We start from the raw sequence: 14,258 nt of genomic DNA, 5'->3' as shown, positions 1-14,258 counted from the left end.
AAGCAGCCCTTCAGATCCTCTTTCAACCATCAGTTATCTCTTTAAAGTTGGCCCAAGTTACAGAAACAACCTTTTCTTACTCACTTACTCGTGGTGTCCATCCATACAAAAAGCTTTTGTTTTATTTGCTCAGGTTTTGTGACATCCGTCCCAAAGATCAGCAGTCTAAAGTCTAAAAGTCACCTCAGCACAATGGAGGCGAATCTCCAAAGCAAAGTTGTCTAACACCAACACAAACAGGATCTGCCCCGTCACGAGGCTTCACTGCGAGGAAACGCTGTTCATCATCTTTCCCCTGTGTCGCAGCTGACACTGACATCTCTGCTGACCGGTAATGAAAGTTATTCTGCGCAGCATGTTCGTGTCCAGAGGTGTGTTTTAAAGCTCAAAGCGTGTGGGCTCCTTACCTTTTAAAAGCTGTACAGATGAAGCCTGCGCCTCATCCCTCCAGTTCCAAAACAGTGCACGAGTGACGCTTTCAGCCGGAAATCCAAATAGTTTTCAGGCCTCTTAATCCACCTTTCAGATTACTGCAATAATTATAATTCTGGTATTAATTTTAACAGCCGTCATTCAGAGGTCCCAGCCCAGTCCCCGTCTGATTTCTGCAGGCTCTGTGTCACATCTCTTAGCACTCAGTGGCAGCAGAGGAAAAAGACCTGCGGGTTGAGGGTTACAAGATCTATATGGTTGCTATTTTTAGAAGAAACAGGACTCCTTTCAAACTTTCTTCACATGCTCGGATCTTTCTTAGACGTCTAAGGCAGACTGCGGCCTGCCTCAGTGAGGGGCTCTGCCTCAAATGGTCCAACCATTCCGGCTGTAAAAACAAGGTCTGCTCTGGTCAGCCGTGCCATTTCTTTCTCTGTAAACATGAAGACAAACTGAACCCACGCTAAGATAATTGTGATGCAGGAGGAGAACCAAAACATGTTGAAATATACAGTGTTTTACATCTTTTCATAGTGCTGCATTGTGACTGTTTCTGTCATTAACACTGATGACTGAATGCATAACTGCCTTATCTGCATGAGGTATCTGCACTTGATTTGCAGATACTTGATTTTAAAGACCAGGACTGTTAATATGTTGATTGACAGGGAGATAGACTCCATGTGTACGCTGCACTCAAAGAGCATGTGCACATAGATTTTATTTTATATCCCTTGTTAAGTGTCTTTATTCAGTCTTTATTTCCTCATGTAGTGTTAACAGATGACACTCTTCTTCTGTGGTTGTGCTCAGTGAGTAGTTCACCTGCTCTTTGCATTTTTATCTATGGCCCCCGACTGTTGTTCCCCTTCATTTTTATGATTTTATGATGTTATTATGATTGTCATTAAATCATCATTTTCCATCCACTGCTTTCAGTCCCTTCTGTTGGAAGAAGAGTGCTTGGCTTTTTATTTTTTGATCAAATGTATTGATTTATTCCTTTTTCTTAAATCTTGAGATGTGACAGCTCATTAGCAGTCACTGACAGTGAGAGGGTGGACAGTTATTATTTATGGTAGTGGCTGTCTTAGTGGCAGAGCAGAATGGAGAAGACTGCGAATCGATAGGAGCTGACCGCTTAGCCGAGGGGTCAGGGAGGTTACACCTGGGGGAGGGGGAGGGGGGGGCAGTGACTGGATGTCTTCATCACTTACCAAAAGAGCCGTTATCAGACGTACACACACAACAAGTGTAAATCATTAACACACTACATGCATTACATGAGCAAGGAGCCTCGTCTCAATTCACATGATTGAATCAGGGTTTCAACTTGGTGACATTACTGACGTCTTTTCATCATTATATGTATGAAACCCTGCAAAGGTTTTAACCCTATGTAACTTATTCTAAATTTAAACTTAAGATTTCTAAATTGATAAACCACTTCAGCCCCAAAAACTGACCCAGAACTCATGAAGAAGCAGTAACGGTTGTTTGTTTTGGTCAGGATACGTTTTGAATTCCACGCACGTGTTTGAAAATGGAAATAAATGTTGACAGAGATGTTTGGGGAGTAAAATCATCATCAAACCCCAAAAGGTGCGAGTGACTTTACCTGATAAGTGACACGGTGCTGCTGAAATGAGGCGGAGCGCTGACTCACCGGCAGGCCGTGCGTATGTATGTTGGGAATGAGGCATAAAGACCGAGAGTCCGAGGGAGTGTAAATGTCAGTGGGTTGTGTTCCCACTGTGTCCATGGCCTGAGGCCCCCTTTGACCTTTTCAGCGGGGCATCGCAGTACAGTGCTACATTCACCCCCAGCCTGTTTAAAGCAAAGCCCTGCAGCCCGGTTAGTGCGGCACAAACAAACCCCTGACTCACACTCTGTCACCTCTGATGTCACATCACAGGCCGTGTCCACCAGTGCCACAGAATAACCCTGAATCACTCCTGTTTGTCTGCTGATTGCAGGATTTCTGCTCGGAAATGCACCATCACCTTAAGCTCGCGCTGCGCCACACACGTGCACGCACACGCAGTGAGCTGATCTGTTGTAGCTGTTGTTTTGTGTCCTGCGGTAAATATCAGCCTTATACATGAATCTAACAAGCTCAGCAGTTGTCGCACCAAGATTTGAAAACAAAGTATTGAATTGTGTACACACACTCTACCCTCATCATCTGTTCGGGCCATACAGACTCACAGTGTAATATTTCAGTGTCGGTTGTCCAGCAGAGGAAGTTTAGAGTGCCTGACTGCAGTTCATGTTGTTCTTCAGCAGGTTTTTTGGCATTTCAAGTCGCGATATCTCAGTCACAAACAGTCACTCGGGGCAGATTGAAGAGATTGCCTGTTCTGTCTTTGCATGGGTTCAATCCAGGCATGCGGGTTTCCTCCAGTATGTGTAAAGCAAAAAAAAAAAAAAGTGTACATACAGGAAGCAAAAAGAAAATTTGTACATAGAGGGTTTAATTTCAGTATTTTTAATAAAGTTTTCTCTAATTATTTTGCTTAAAATGTGCATTCATCACGGCAGTCAGTTGAAAATCAATGTCCAATCACATGGATAGCAGCTACACACCCCATCTGCACACTGAGCTGATTTATAAATCAGTTGCATAGGGTGGCAGATTAACCCTGGACCAATCGCAGAGGAGCTGCTCGATTTGTAACTCAGCCGGACTGAAAATCATCCAACATTAGAGGAGCTGGTTTGGGTGTGAGGAGGGATCAGTCCTGATTCTGTGGGACGGGCGGTGACGTGTTGGGGGGTGATTAATGCTCCATTACTGTGCAGCAGGGCTGGTTGCCCGCCCCTGATTGTAGGTGTTAACCTGATTCAAGCTCTGAGTGTGGCTGATAAGCTAATCAGGCGGGTTCTGTTACAGCGGTGCTGATGACAGCCGATAAAATTTGGAGGTCGAGGAGTGTTTGCAGAACGTGTGTGTGTACTTTGTGCGTTGTGGATTGGAATTATCACAAACAATCTTCTGTCTCACACCCGAAATGTGCCAAAAGTTACATGAATCACCGCCTCTTGTGACGTTCAATCTTATCAGAGGATTGCAGGTTTATTAATTGTAGATTAACTGACTAAACTGTGGATTTACCAAGTTAATATACAACAATGAAACCATGAAAGAGATGTTCTTGTTCAGACATTAGAGGCTGTTATTGTAGGGAGTAGATTATGCAGCATTATGCAGGAGAGGTCAGTGTTGTATGTGTTAGACATCCATATAAAATGTTTGCATGTCGTCACCATAAATGAATGAATGAGTGATGAATATAATGAATAATAGCAGAGAAGAAAATGCAGGATAATAGAAACGGAGGACTGAACATGAAGATAAAGGCTGTGCAGGTCTTTGTGTCTGCATGTTTATATGTTAGCACAGGCTTGCACATAAAAGTGATGGATTTCATCACACGTTACTTGCAGGACTGTTGCACCTGCTCATTTATCTCTGAGCCGCACAGAGATCAGGCGCACTGACCTCAGTTCCAAAGGTCAGAACGGGGCCAGCAAGTTATTTCAAAGCTAAAGAGGTCGAGGTCGAAAGGTGTGACATGATGTCGTATTTCTGTCACGTCTCCCTATAACACACCTCATAATTGGCATGGCCTCTCCCCAGATTGCATTTTTATATCTCTCATGTCACAGAGTCAGGGTATATTTCAGCTGTGGGACTGATGATCTACATGTATTTGGTGCAGATGACACTCTGCCTTTTACCTCCGGTGATGAAGTCTCCATCCATCTCCTGGCAGGTCAGTTATTATCTCTTACATGTAAAGAGTGCAAAGTTGGAATTGATTTATTACCATGAAAATTTACTTCACCCATTTCCACCTGGTCGGCTCTGTCCGATGTCGCTTTTTACAAACTCATTTTTGACATTCAGCAGGAAAACAGTGAGCTTCGCAGGCACTTTCTGACCAGGAGGGATGGGAGCTCCACTTTTCATTAACGGTGGCTGAACATCCGCGAGCCGGCAGCGTCTGTCAGCTCGGCTGCATCACGGCTCACAGAGCTAGGAGTGCATTTGAGCTCTCATTTCTTAGGAATTCACAATAGTGCTGCGTTTCTGGGTCACTATTGGCAAGAGTAAGCTGGAAAAGTGCCTCTGTTCATGCGAACCCAGGCACTGGATTGTGTTGTGGATTGAGTTACTCTAGAAAACGTTTTCCAGCAAATAAACACGCATCCATAAATGACACATTTACAAATTTAGCTAAACCTATGAATTAATTAGATCAAGCATTACTGGGTCACTGACCCACTTAGCCTTACCTGGTTTAATAAGTCTAATATCAATCCATACCACAGTGAATATAATAGCATTAGATCATTTGAGTGCTTGATTTTACGTGAAAGTGGAAGCTTTTATTGATCAGTTCTTCTTATAATCACGTAAATGATTTGTGGAAGTCCTCGGCCTCATAGAGGATTGATTGATTAACATGAAAATTTAAATGCCATGCTGTGTTTACATCTACAGCTTTTCCCAGCATGCCTACGACTGCACCAGGGGTTTGAACACAACTTTTTATGCTTTACTGGCCAGATTTCAGCTGAAAGGCCTCCAATACTATAAGACTATTGGCCTGTGACTGGTGTTGTGAGCCTGTGAATCCAAACACTGCCTCTCTGTCTTCAGCTAAATATCAAGCCAGTTGTTAAAATGTCAGTGTCAGTGTGTTTGGCTTGGTGGGGATGCATGTGGGCAAGCAGGGGAACGGGTGTGAAACATGGGGCTTTCAAATTACAGCAGTGCCTGTGCTAATTAATGGAGCGAAACTCTCAAATATCACATTAATGTCAGTGACTTTATCTAGAGGAGGGGTGATGGAGGGGGGGTAGTGCTTTGAGGCCCGCAGTGCTGCTTTTTACTGCTCACATCACAGGAGTTCCCTGTGGATATTACTGTACAAGCTCCCAAGACTCAAGTGTAGTGAGAAACGCCCACTAACACAGAGTATCAAGCAGATCGCCCGTTTGTCTTTATTTACCAGCAGAGTTGAGCTCCCTGCCCAAAGTTTATACTACTGAAGTGTCAGTGATAAAGTCAGCCACAGTTTCAGAGATTGAAATCAACAAAATGTTCAACAGCCTCCTGAAAAAGTCTGTAAAACGGACTGTTTTCAGACAGATTCATCACTTCTGCTTCCTGAAACCCGAGAAACCGAAAAATCAAAGTACCAGAGTCGCTCTGAGGGAATAGTTTGATATTTTGGGAAATGTGCTTTTTCACGTTCAAGCCAAAATTAAATAAGGAGATTGATACCACAGACTGTGTGTGTGTGGGGGGGGGGGTGAGGGAGAGAGAGAGAGAGAGAGAGAGAGAGAGAGAGAGAGAGAGAGAGAGAGAGAGAGAGAGAGAGAGAGAGAGAGAGAGAGAGAGAGAGAGAGGGAGAGAGAGAGGGGTGAGGGAGTGAGAGAGAGAGAGAGAGAGAGAGAGAGAGAGAGAGAGAGAGAGAGAGAGAGGGAGGGAGAGAGAGAGGGGTGAGGGAGTGAGAGAGAGAGAGAGAGAGAGAGAGGGAGGGAGGGAGAGAGAGAGGGAGAGAGAGGTCCGAGGATGGCCAATGGACAGAGAGAGAGAGAGAGAGAGAGAGAGAGAGAGGGAGGGAAGAGAGAGAGAGAGAGAGGTCCGAGGATGGCCAATGGACAGAGAGAGAGAGAGAGGGAGGGGTGAGGAAGAGAGAGAGAGGGAGGAAGGGAGGAGGAGGAGAAGATGAGAGAGAGAGAGAGAGAGAGAGGTCCGAGGATGGCCAATGGACGGAGAGAGAGAGAGAGAGAGAGAGAGAGAGAGAGGGAGAGGTGAGGAAGAGAGAGAGAGAGAGAGGGAGGAAAGGAAGAGGAGGAGAGGATGAGAGAGAGAGATAGAGAGAGAGGGAGGGAAGAGAGAGAGAGAGAGAGAGAGAGAGAGAGAGAGAGAGAGAGAGAGAGGGAGAGAGAGAGAGGTCCCAGGATGGCCGATGGACAGAGAGAGAGAGAGAGGGGTGAGGAAGAGAGAGAGTGAGAGAGGGAGGGGTGAGGAAGACAGAGAGAGAGAGCTCCCAGTACAGCCGATGGACAGAGAGGGAGAGAGAGAGTAAGGGAGAAGAAGAGCGAGATCGCATATGAGGCTGTCTGTCATCTAACTCTCAGTAGGCAAACACGTGTATTTCCCAAAATGTCAAACTACTCCTTTAAACATGCTCTCTTCTTCTTCTGTTTTACATTTCTTTAGTTTTTCTCTCCTGAAGAACTTCTTTATTTCATACAGAGTGAATATAATTACACCACCCCCCTATAATCTCTGCCGCGCTCAGGCGGGTGACACCGCACACTTCCTCCCTGTGTCTCGTGAGGATTTCACATAAAACGTTTCACGTTTCGTTCGCCTGCGCCCGACGATCCGCTGCGCTCAGCTCGAGAAGTAATGATCAGCCTTCCTCAGACTGCCGGTGGGCTGATTATCCAAAACTGGCTCAGAGGGGGGAAAAAAGGGTGATTGTCATAAACTAACCTAGATAGAGCGCTTGCATGTCGCCAAGCATGCACACAGATATGATATCTGTCTTCTCTTCGCTTGCGTTTGTGTATAAATAAACCCACACATGAGGAGATAAACACATTACGGTGTGAAGAAGCTCGCGTCATAAAACCTGGAAGGAAAGGCTCAGCTAATTAAACAGGACGCTCTCCCTGTTGGCCAAAGATCTTTTCATATCATTAACATTACATCATTCAAATGTCACCGTGTGCAAACTCGCCATTAATTTTGTAGACGTAATGTTTGACACAGCGTATTGAATTAAAACCACGATCCAGTCAGGGATTATTCAGACCACAGTCGACTGTTAGTGTGATGAGAATGAGACCACAAAGTGTCCGTCGTTGTGCCCGAGAGCTGCTGCCAAAACGCATTCAGAGCATCATCGGTGATGAGTATCGATGCGAGGTCACTCTGGGAGAACGAGTTTCCGCCAAAGTTAGAGACAAGTCCAGACTCAGTAAGCTCTGATTGACACCATGAGAGGAAAGTCTTCCTTTGTGTGAGCTTTTCCTGCAGTCACAAATGAAAATACACCAACTGATGTAACAACCCTTTGAAAACCATCAACGATCTTTTTAGGTTTTTGATTTAGTGTTTTTCCAGTGTTCATTAAGCTCGGCTGTGTTCAAGGTTGAATTTTGTATTTTTGGTCATAAATTTTGCTTATACTGAGCAGCACAAGCTTGACTAGAAAGAATTCAATTATTACTGTGTACTTGTCATGGCGCAGATTTTCCTGAATCATGCTGCTCTTGTTTGAGCTCTACAAACACTCTGATTCACAGCTACAGAAGACGGTTTTACTCCGGCAGAAAGCCCTCTGCAAATGACACCAAGTCCCCGGCGTAAGACTGAGGTCTGGGCCGCCTGCAGCCCGGGAGATGCAGCACAGTAACAATCAATAGCACTGAGCAAGCATCAGGCTTTTTATTATCTGCGAGGCCCTGACTTGATCCCCCGCTGTAGTGACTAATCTAATTGGAGCCGACACAGACTCCCCAGCTGTGCGCTGCTGCCAAAGAAAGAGCGAAGACGGAGAAGTCTGGGAGATCTTCATGAATCAATAGACGAGTCGCAGACAATTTTACTTCCTCCCATCCATCTATGCATCCACTCCATCCCTCTGACACAGTCTCGTTAGCGTGCTCAGCTCACTCGTCAGCACCTCGGTGCTAACAGCTAAAACCATTGTCGTATTCTCCTGCACATCCTATAGCAAGGCCTGGCAGCGCTCTGCATCCACTGCTATCAAACTGGGCTGTGTGCAAAGTATGCCACTGGGGTTATCAAGCCCACAGTCTCTCCACAAAGCTCAGCAACAGACTTACATTTAGAAATATGACTCAACAAGGCCAGCGCAGAGTCATGTTTTGGGCTATAGTTGGCACCCCTGTGAAAAGGTTTACCCCAGGAAACAGCTCCAGGCATCGGATAACTAAAACTACTTCACTCTGATATGCATCCTGGCTGCGAGTGATTGAGAAGCTCTTGTTTTGAGCAGACAGTGTTAATTACTCAAGCATGAATTATTCAGCCTCTGAACGATTCAATGAAATATAAATGCCTCCGGTCAATAGTTGCCAACATTGGAGAAGACTCTGGACTCCCTCTGGGGGGGATTTCAGAGCCGGTGATGGGCTGCATCTTGTGACGCCAGACCACAAAAAAATGACACTGGAGTTAAATCTCCTGCTGGCACGCCGAATTAGCACCAGCTTCCTATCACCCTATCACGTATCAGCATGATTGATTGACCATTGACCTTTTTTTTTTTTCCGTTAACGTCCTCAAATCCTGAGTTAACTGAACTTTGGAGCTGTGAAGTCACTTTTCAGATCAGGCTGTTCCTTAAATATAAATCTGGATTAATCATTTTCCTCAGCGCTGTTGGTAATGTATTCTCTGACTCGGAGCTGCAGTGATGATAAATGTGGAACAGGATCCTTTCACCCATCCCTGTCACTGATATGTTGTGCTCTGTTGAACGACTGAGATGTACGTACGCCATCTTGTGGTGAAAAGCCCGAAGTGCAGCCTGTCAAACTGTATTCCGTCTCCGGCCCGGCCACAGACGATGATAAGAAAAGCTGGATTTATCATGAAAAGCAAGACTTGGACAGTTTGCTTCAGAAGTTGATTTAGCTTTTTACTGGTCCACAAATATGACCAGGCTAATTCAAGCCCGGTTCAAAGGATCAAGACGGCTGCTCAGATCACAATGAGGGAGATTTAAAGAGACAGCTGTAATGTCCACAGCCACAGAGACTATTCAGCCCGAAGAATGAGGAACATCCATCCATCCATCCATTATCTATACCGCCTATCCCTTTCGGGGTTGCGGGGGGCTGGAGCCTATCCCAGCTACAATGGGCGAGAGGCGGGGTACACCCTGAACCGGTCGCCAGCCGATTGCAGGGCCACATGCAAAGACAAACAACCATTCACACTCACACTCACACCTACGGACAATTTAGAGTCATCAATTAACCTAATGAGCATGTTTTTGGTCTGTGGGAGGAAGCCGGAGTACCCGGAGAGAACCCACGCATGCACGGGAAGAACATGCAAACTTCACACAGAAAGGCCCCGCCTGACATGGGGATCGAACCGGCAACCTTCGTGCTGTGAGGCACGCGCACTACCTGCTGCGCCACCGTGCAGCCCGAATGAGGAACAAACTAGTGTAAATAAATAAATAAACCCAATAGTTGCTGGTGTTACTGCTCCCATATTTTACATTTCCCCATACTAGGGTGCTAGTTTCTGTATTTCCCCTTGTTTAAATTGTTCATATTGTTCAATATTCCTTGTTTACATTACGTTTGCTATTTAATGTCTTTTTTACTGATGCCCTATTTTTTGCTATCCACTTTGCTGCTGTAATGCTGGAAATTTCCCCATTATGGGACTAATAAAGGAATATCTTATCTTATCTTATCTTATCTTATCTTATCTTATCTTATCTTATCTTATCTTATCTTATCTTATCTTATCTTATATTCCAGATTGTGTGTGTGTAAAATCACATTTGTTGAATATGCTTTAAAACGCTTTGTATGTCTGTATGTAAATAAGCAGCCCCATATGTTTTCTTTATAGCTATAAAACTGGACAAATGATTTGGTCTTTTCAGATGATGGGGGGATCGGAAACCTGAGCAGAGCCCACACAGCCTGAGGCCGGCGACCCGAGGCGAACACCAAGGCCTCAGCTGTCACAATAACAGACTTTTAGGGAACCTGTTTCACGAACCCCGTTATTGTCAAAGAAAGTCCAGGATTTCACCAGGACTCTTTGTTCACTTCCAAATAGCGAGTGTTGCTGTTGACGCACTAGCTTTTATCAGACCGAGCTGAGATGTTTTTCTTTGAACAAACATGCAACTAATTGTGAGTGTACATGTGCAAACAGAGTTCTGTACTTTGGAGTGATCGTCCACTGTGTGTGTGTCGGGGACATCAGAGCTGTTTCGAATGGCACTATTTTCTTTGTCCATCTCGTGTTTGCTGCTTTTGGACCTTCAGCTGGGCTATGGAGGTATATTATATTTATTCTTTATGATCCTCGCAAGTCATGAGGTTTATTTTTGGTGTGCAGTCTTACTTTTAGTGTGTTAGAGCACGTTAGAGGTCGAGGATCATCCCTTTTATCTATTTGTTCACAAAGGACATCTCTAGAGCTTATGTATTTGTTGCTGTGACATATGAGAAGGACTATATTTTCCTTTTGCTCACTCCAGCTCCAGGTCCAGGTCCAGCCCCAGGTTCAGGTCCAGCCCAAGGTCCAGCTCCAGGTCCAGGTCCAGCCTCAGACCCAGTGTTCCTGTCCGGTGAGGCAGCCGACAGCATTCTGCGGAGGCACAAACGCTATAACAATGGCGTGTTTGAGGAGCTGCTGGAAGGCAACTTGGAGAGAGAGTGTATGGAGGAAGTGTGTGACCTGGAAGAGGCCAGGGAGGTCTTTGAGGATGACGAGAAGACGGTCAGTATTTACTTATTTTGTTTTATTTTCTATGTATTCTTTATTTTTTCTGGCTGTACTCATCAGAGACTTTACTCTTTATTCTAGATGGCGTTCTGGGTGGGATATGTAGGTAAGAAAGTTTTTAATAACACAAACAGAGAATGGTAGAAATGTTGCAGCGGTGGCTCTGTCTTTGTTTGTTGTCCTCATTTTCTCTTTGGCTTCTCAGACTATGAACCTTTCTTCTTATAGTCATTGCTTAAGTTATTCTCTAGTCGTGCTTTTACATACAGATGTTCCTCTTTTTTCTCTGAGTAAACATGGCGGACTGAAATGAGGTCAGTAGATGACCTCATGCTGAAGTGCTGTGTTCTTATTTCTTCAGATGGTAATCAGTGCAAATCAAGCCCGTGTCTGAACCAGGGCTCATGCAGCGACCACCTTGGCTACTACACCTGCTCATGTCCGTCCGGCGTCACTGGCAGGAACTGTGAGATTGGTAAACGAAAGTCCTGTTGCTCTATTTAAAAATGTGATCAAAGGAAATTAAATTTGTATGCCACATGATCCAAATTGTCTAAGAATATGAGATGTGATCTGATCTCAGTCTCAAAGGATAAACAGCCAGATGCCTTTTATTCCCCCTCCTCTTTTCTAAATTAAATCAGTCGCTCACATCCACAGTCCGTCTGGTTTTAGGTCCCAAAATTAGATTGTTTGTCTTTTTGATCATTCTAAAAACAGCAGCCAAAGTGCTTTTACCATTTATTTGACAGTGAAGAAGGTGCCCTGAAAGGATAGGGTCATTTTTAGAGTCTTTTTTTAGAGTCTTAAAACAATAGTTTTAGGCCATCTGAACACTGAAACTGGTTTTGCTTGTTGTAATCATTCCTCCCGTCACATCCCTTTCTAATGTACTTCTAATGTAAATGATGGGGGACAAAATCTGACTTAGCGGGGAATGTACTATATGCTAACAACATGACATGTATGTGTAATAAGAGGATGGACATGAATTAATATCTCCTCAGTTATCACAAAAAGGTGCGATGTGAACAACGGAGACTGTATGCACTTCTGTGAATCGATGGGAACCTTTGGGGCTAAATGCTCCTGTGCGACGGGATACAGGCTGGCAGACGACGGGTTCAACTGTGAACCAGAAGGTATTTTCTCCTTTCTTAACGACTTCTCCGCTAAATATCGTGACTATAACAAATTCCATGGTTTTCTCACATCACCAGCTGAGTTTCCATGCGGCAGAACCGCCCTGACAGCGGTGGGTGCAGAGTCCACAAGGTCTCTGCTCGGCCGTGAGAACTCAAGCCTGCAGAACACCACCTCACTGACCAGCAACGCCACGACTACGTCCCCTCCCTCGACTCCAGCCGGCACCACGGCGTCTCTTCCAGCCGCAGATGGCTCTGCAGGAAACCGATCCCGAAAGAGGCTGCCCCTGTGGCTGTACAATAACACGGAGGAGCCCGCTCAGGCGCCGCCTAGGCCTCACAAACGCATTGTAGGTGGCGAGGTGGTGATTCCGGGAGAGATCCCATGGCAGGTACTGTATGGCAGTGGGAGTGTGAAGGATGAATGTGCAGTTTTGTTACAGGAAATGCATGAGGGAAACGGCGTGTGCAGTGTGATCCATTTCTGTTCTGTCTTTTATTCAGGTGGCCTTCATCGCACGTCCCAGCGGTCAGTTATTCTGCGGGGGCTCCATTCTCAGCGAACGCTGGGTTATCACTGCAGCTCATTGCCTGGCGGAGGCACAAGGCTCCTTCTTCATCAGAGTGGGTAAGATTCAGCGCCTCTGCTAAAGCCTGATGGAGTAGCTCAATGTAAGCTTGAACAATTAGTCGATTCATTGATTTTTGGAATCAATCATTTGGTTGTAACTTCTCAGTTGTGACAGTGTGCTGATGTCTTTGTCTTATGTGACTGTGAACTTAATATGTTTGAGTTTTGCACAGTTTGTCAGTGAAAACAAGCGCTTTGAAGAGGTCACCTGTGTATTGGGCCATTTTCCCTATAGAGCCAATGATCAGTCGATTCATCAAAAGAATAATCTGCAAATGAATCACTTAAAAATAATTGTTGCTGCAGCCCTTGTGTAAAGCTTTGTGTATCATAGCCTTGAACTAATTCTTGAACTAATCCTTGTTTTCATCAAATTTTTTTACGCTTCATACAGAATTTTTTTCGCCATCTTTATTGTCGAGGAAATCTGTTCAGGGAATCAGTGATAACTGAGTCTAATATCTCTTCCTGCAGGGGAGCATAACATCTACATCCACGAGGACACAGAGCAGAATTATGAAGTCTTGGAGGAGCACATACACCCACGCTACAACGCCAGTGTAAGCTTGTATAACCATGACATTGCCCTGATTTACCTCAAGAGCCCTATCACCTTCTCTACAACAGTGCGGCCCATCTGCATCGGGCCCAAGGCTTTCACTGAGACCCTGGTGGAGGAGCACTCCCCGGCGTTGGTCAGCGGATGGGGCCGAACGCGCTTCCTTGGATTAACGGCTACCACTTTGCAGAAGGTGGAGGTTCCCTCCACAGATCGGACGGAGTGTAAGCGCAGCAGCAGCTCCAGGATCACGCCCTTCATGTTCTGTGCAGGATACTATGATGAGGCCAAAGACGCCTGTCAGGGCGACAGTGGAGGTCCTCACGCAAACAGCATTCATGACACATGGTTCCTGACGGGCATTGTGAGCTGGGGGGAGGAATGTGCAAAGGAAGGGAAATATGGCGTGTACACCCGCCTGTCCCTTTATTACCGCTGGATAAAACATGTTATGGGATTAACTAAACGCAGGCTGGCGCTGGATGTGGACGACCCTGACCCTTAAATTTAACGAGGATAGATTTTAAACATTTAACAATGTCGGATGAAATATATGTCTCTGCTTGTTGCTCTTTCAGCGTCACAGGATATTTAAAAATTGTGCTCCGAGTGGTCAGGTCAAAAATGAATTTGGAAAGCAATCCACGAATCAGATGGTTCATAAGTTTAAATTGAGCAGCAGCATCTGTATATAAAAGACTCCGCTGTGACTCGTCTGAGCAGCGCAGCTTCAGTATGTCATTGTACCAAAAGTGTGTGTGTGGTGAAGAGAGAAGTTAGATATGTGGCAGATAGATATGTCAAAAAAACAAAAAAAAGTGTCATTTACATTGACCCAGTAAATAAATGCCATTATAATAATTAACTACAAAAGCGGTCTACGTTGTGAACAATGCTCAGTTAACATGTACATGTGCATACTGTGTGGGTATGTGGGAACAATTTGGAAGATACTTC

The 14,258-nt window shown here is 45.1% G+C and overlaps 1 protein-coding gene across 1 annotated transcript; it reads left to right on the top strand.

Annotated features, from left to right (window-relative positions):
- Positions 1 to 10,452: 10,452 nt before the first annotated feature.
- f9a (coagulation factor IXa) lies at positions 10,453 to 13,806 on the top strand. Its single transcript, XM_070963207.1, has 8 exons — positions 10,453 to 10,516; positions 10,773 to 10,960; positions 11,048 to 11,072; positions 11,328 to 11,441; positions 11,974 to 12,108; positions 12,187 to 12,503; positions 12,616 to 12,739; positions 13,217 to 13,806. Exons 1-8 carry the CDS (start codon positions 10,453 to 10,455, stop codon positions 13,804 to 13,806), a joined length of 1,557 nt encoding a protein of 518 aa, XP_070819308.1.
- The last annotated feature ends 452 nt before the right edge of the window (positions 13,807 to 14,258 follow it).

The sequence above is a fragment of the Chaetodon trifascialis genome, chromosome 5 (genome assembly GCF_039877785.1).
Source record: "Chaetodon trifascialis isolate fChaTrf1 chromosome 5, fChaTrf1.hap1, whole genome shotgun sequence".
Classification (NCBI taxonomy): domain Eukaryota; kingdom Metazoa; phylum Chordata; class Actinopteri; order Chaetodontiformes; family Chaetodontidae; genus Chaetodon; species Chaetodon trifascialis.
The sequence above is the reverse complement of the archived record's forward strand: the minus strand, read 5'-3'. Positions and strand labels throughout refer to the sequence as shown.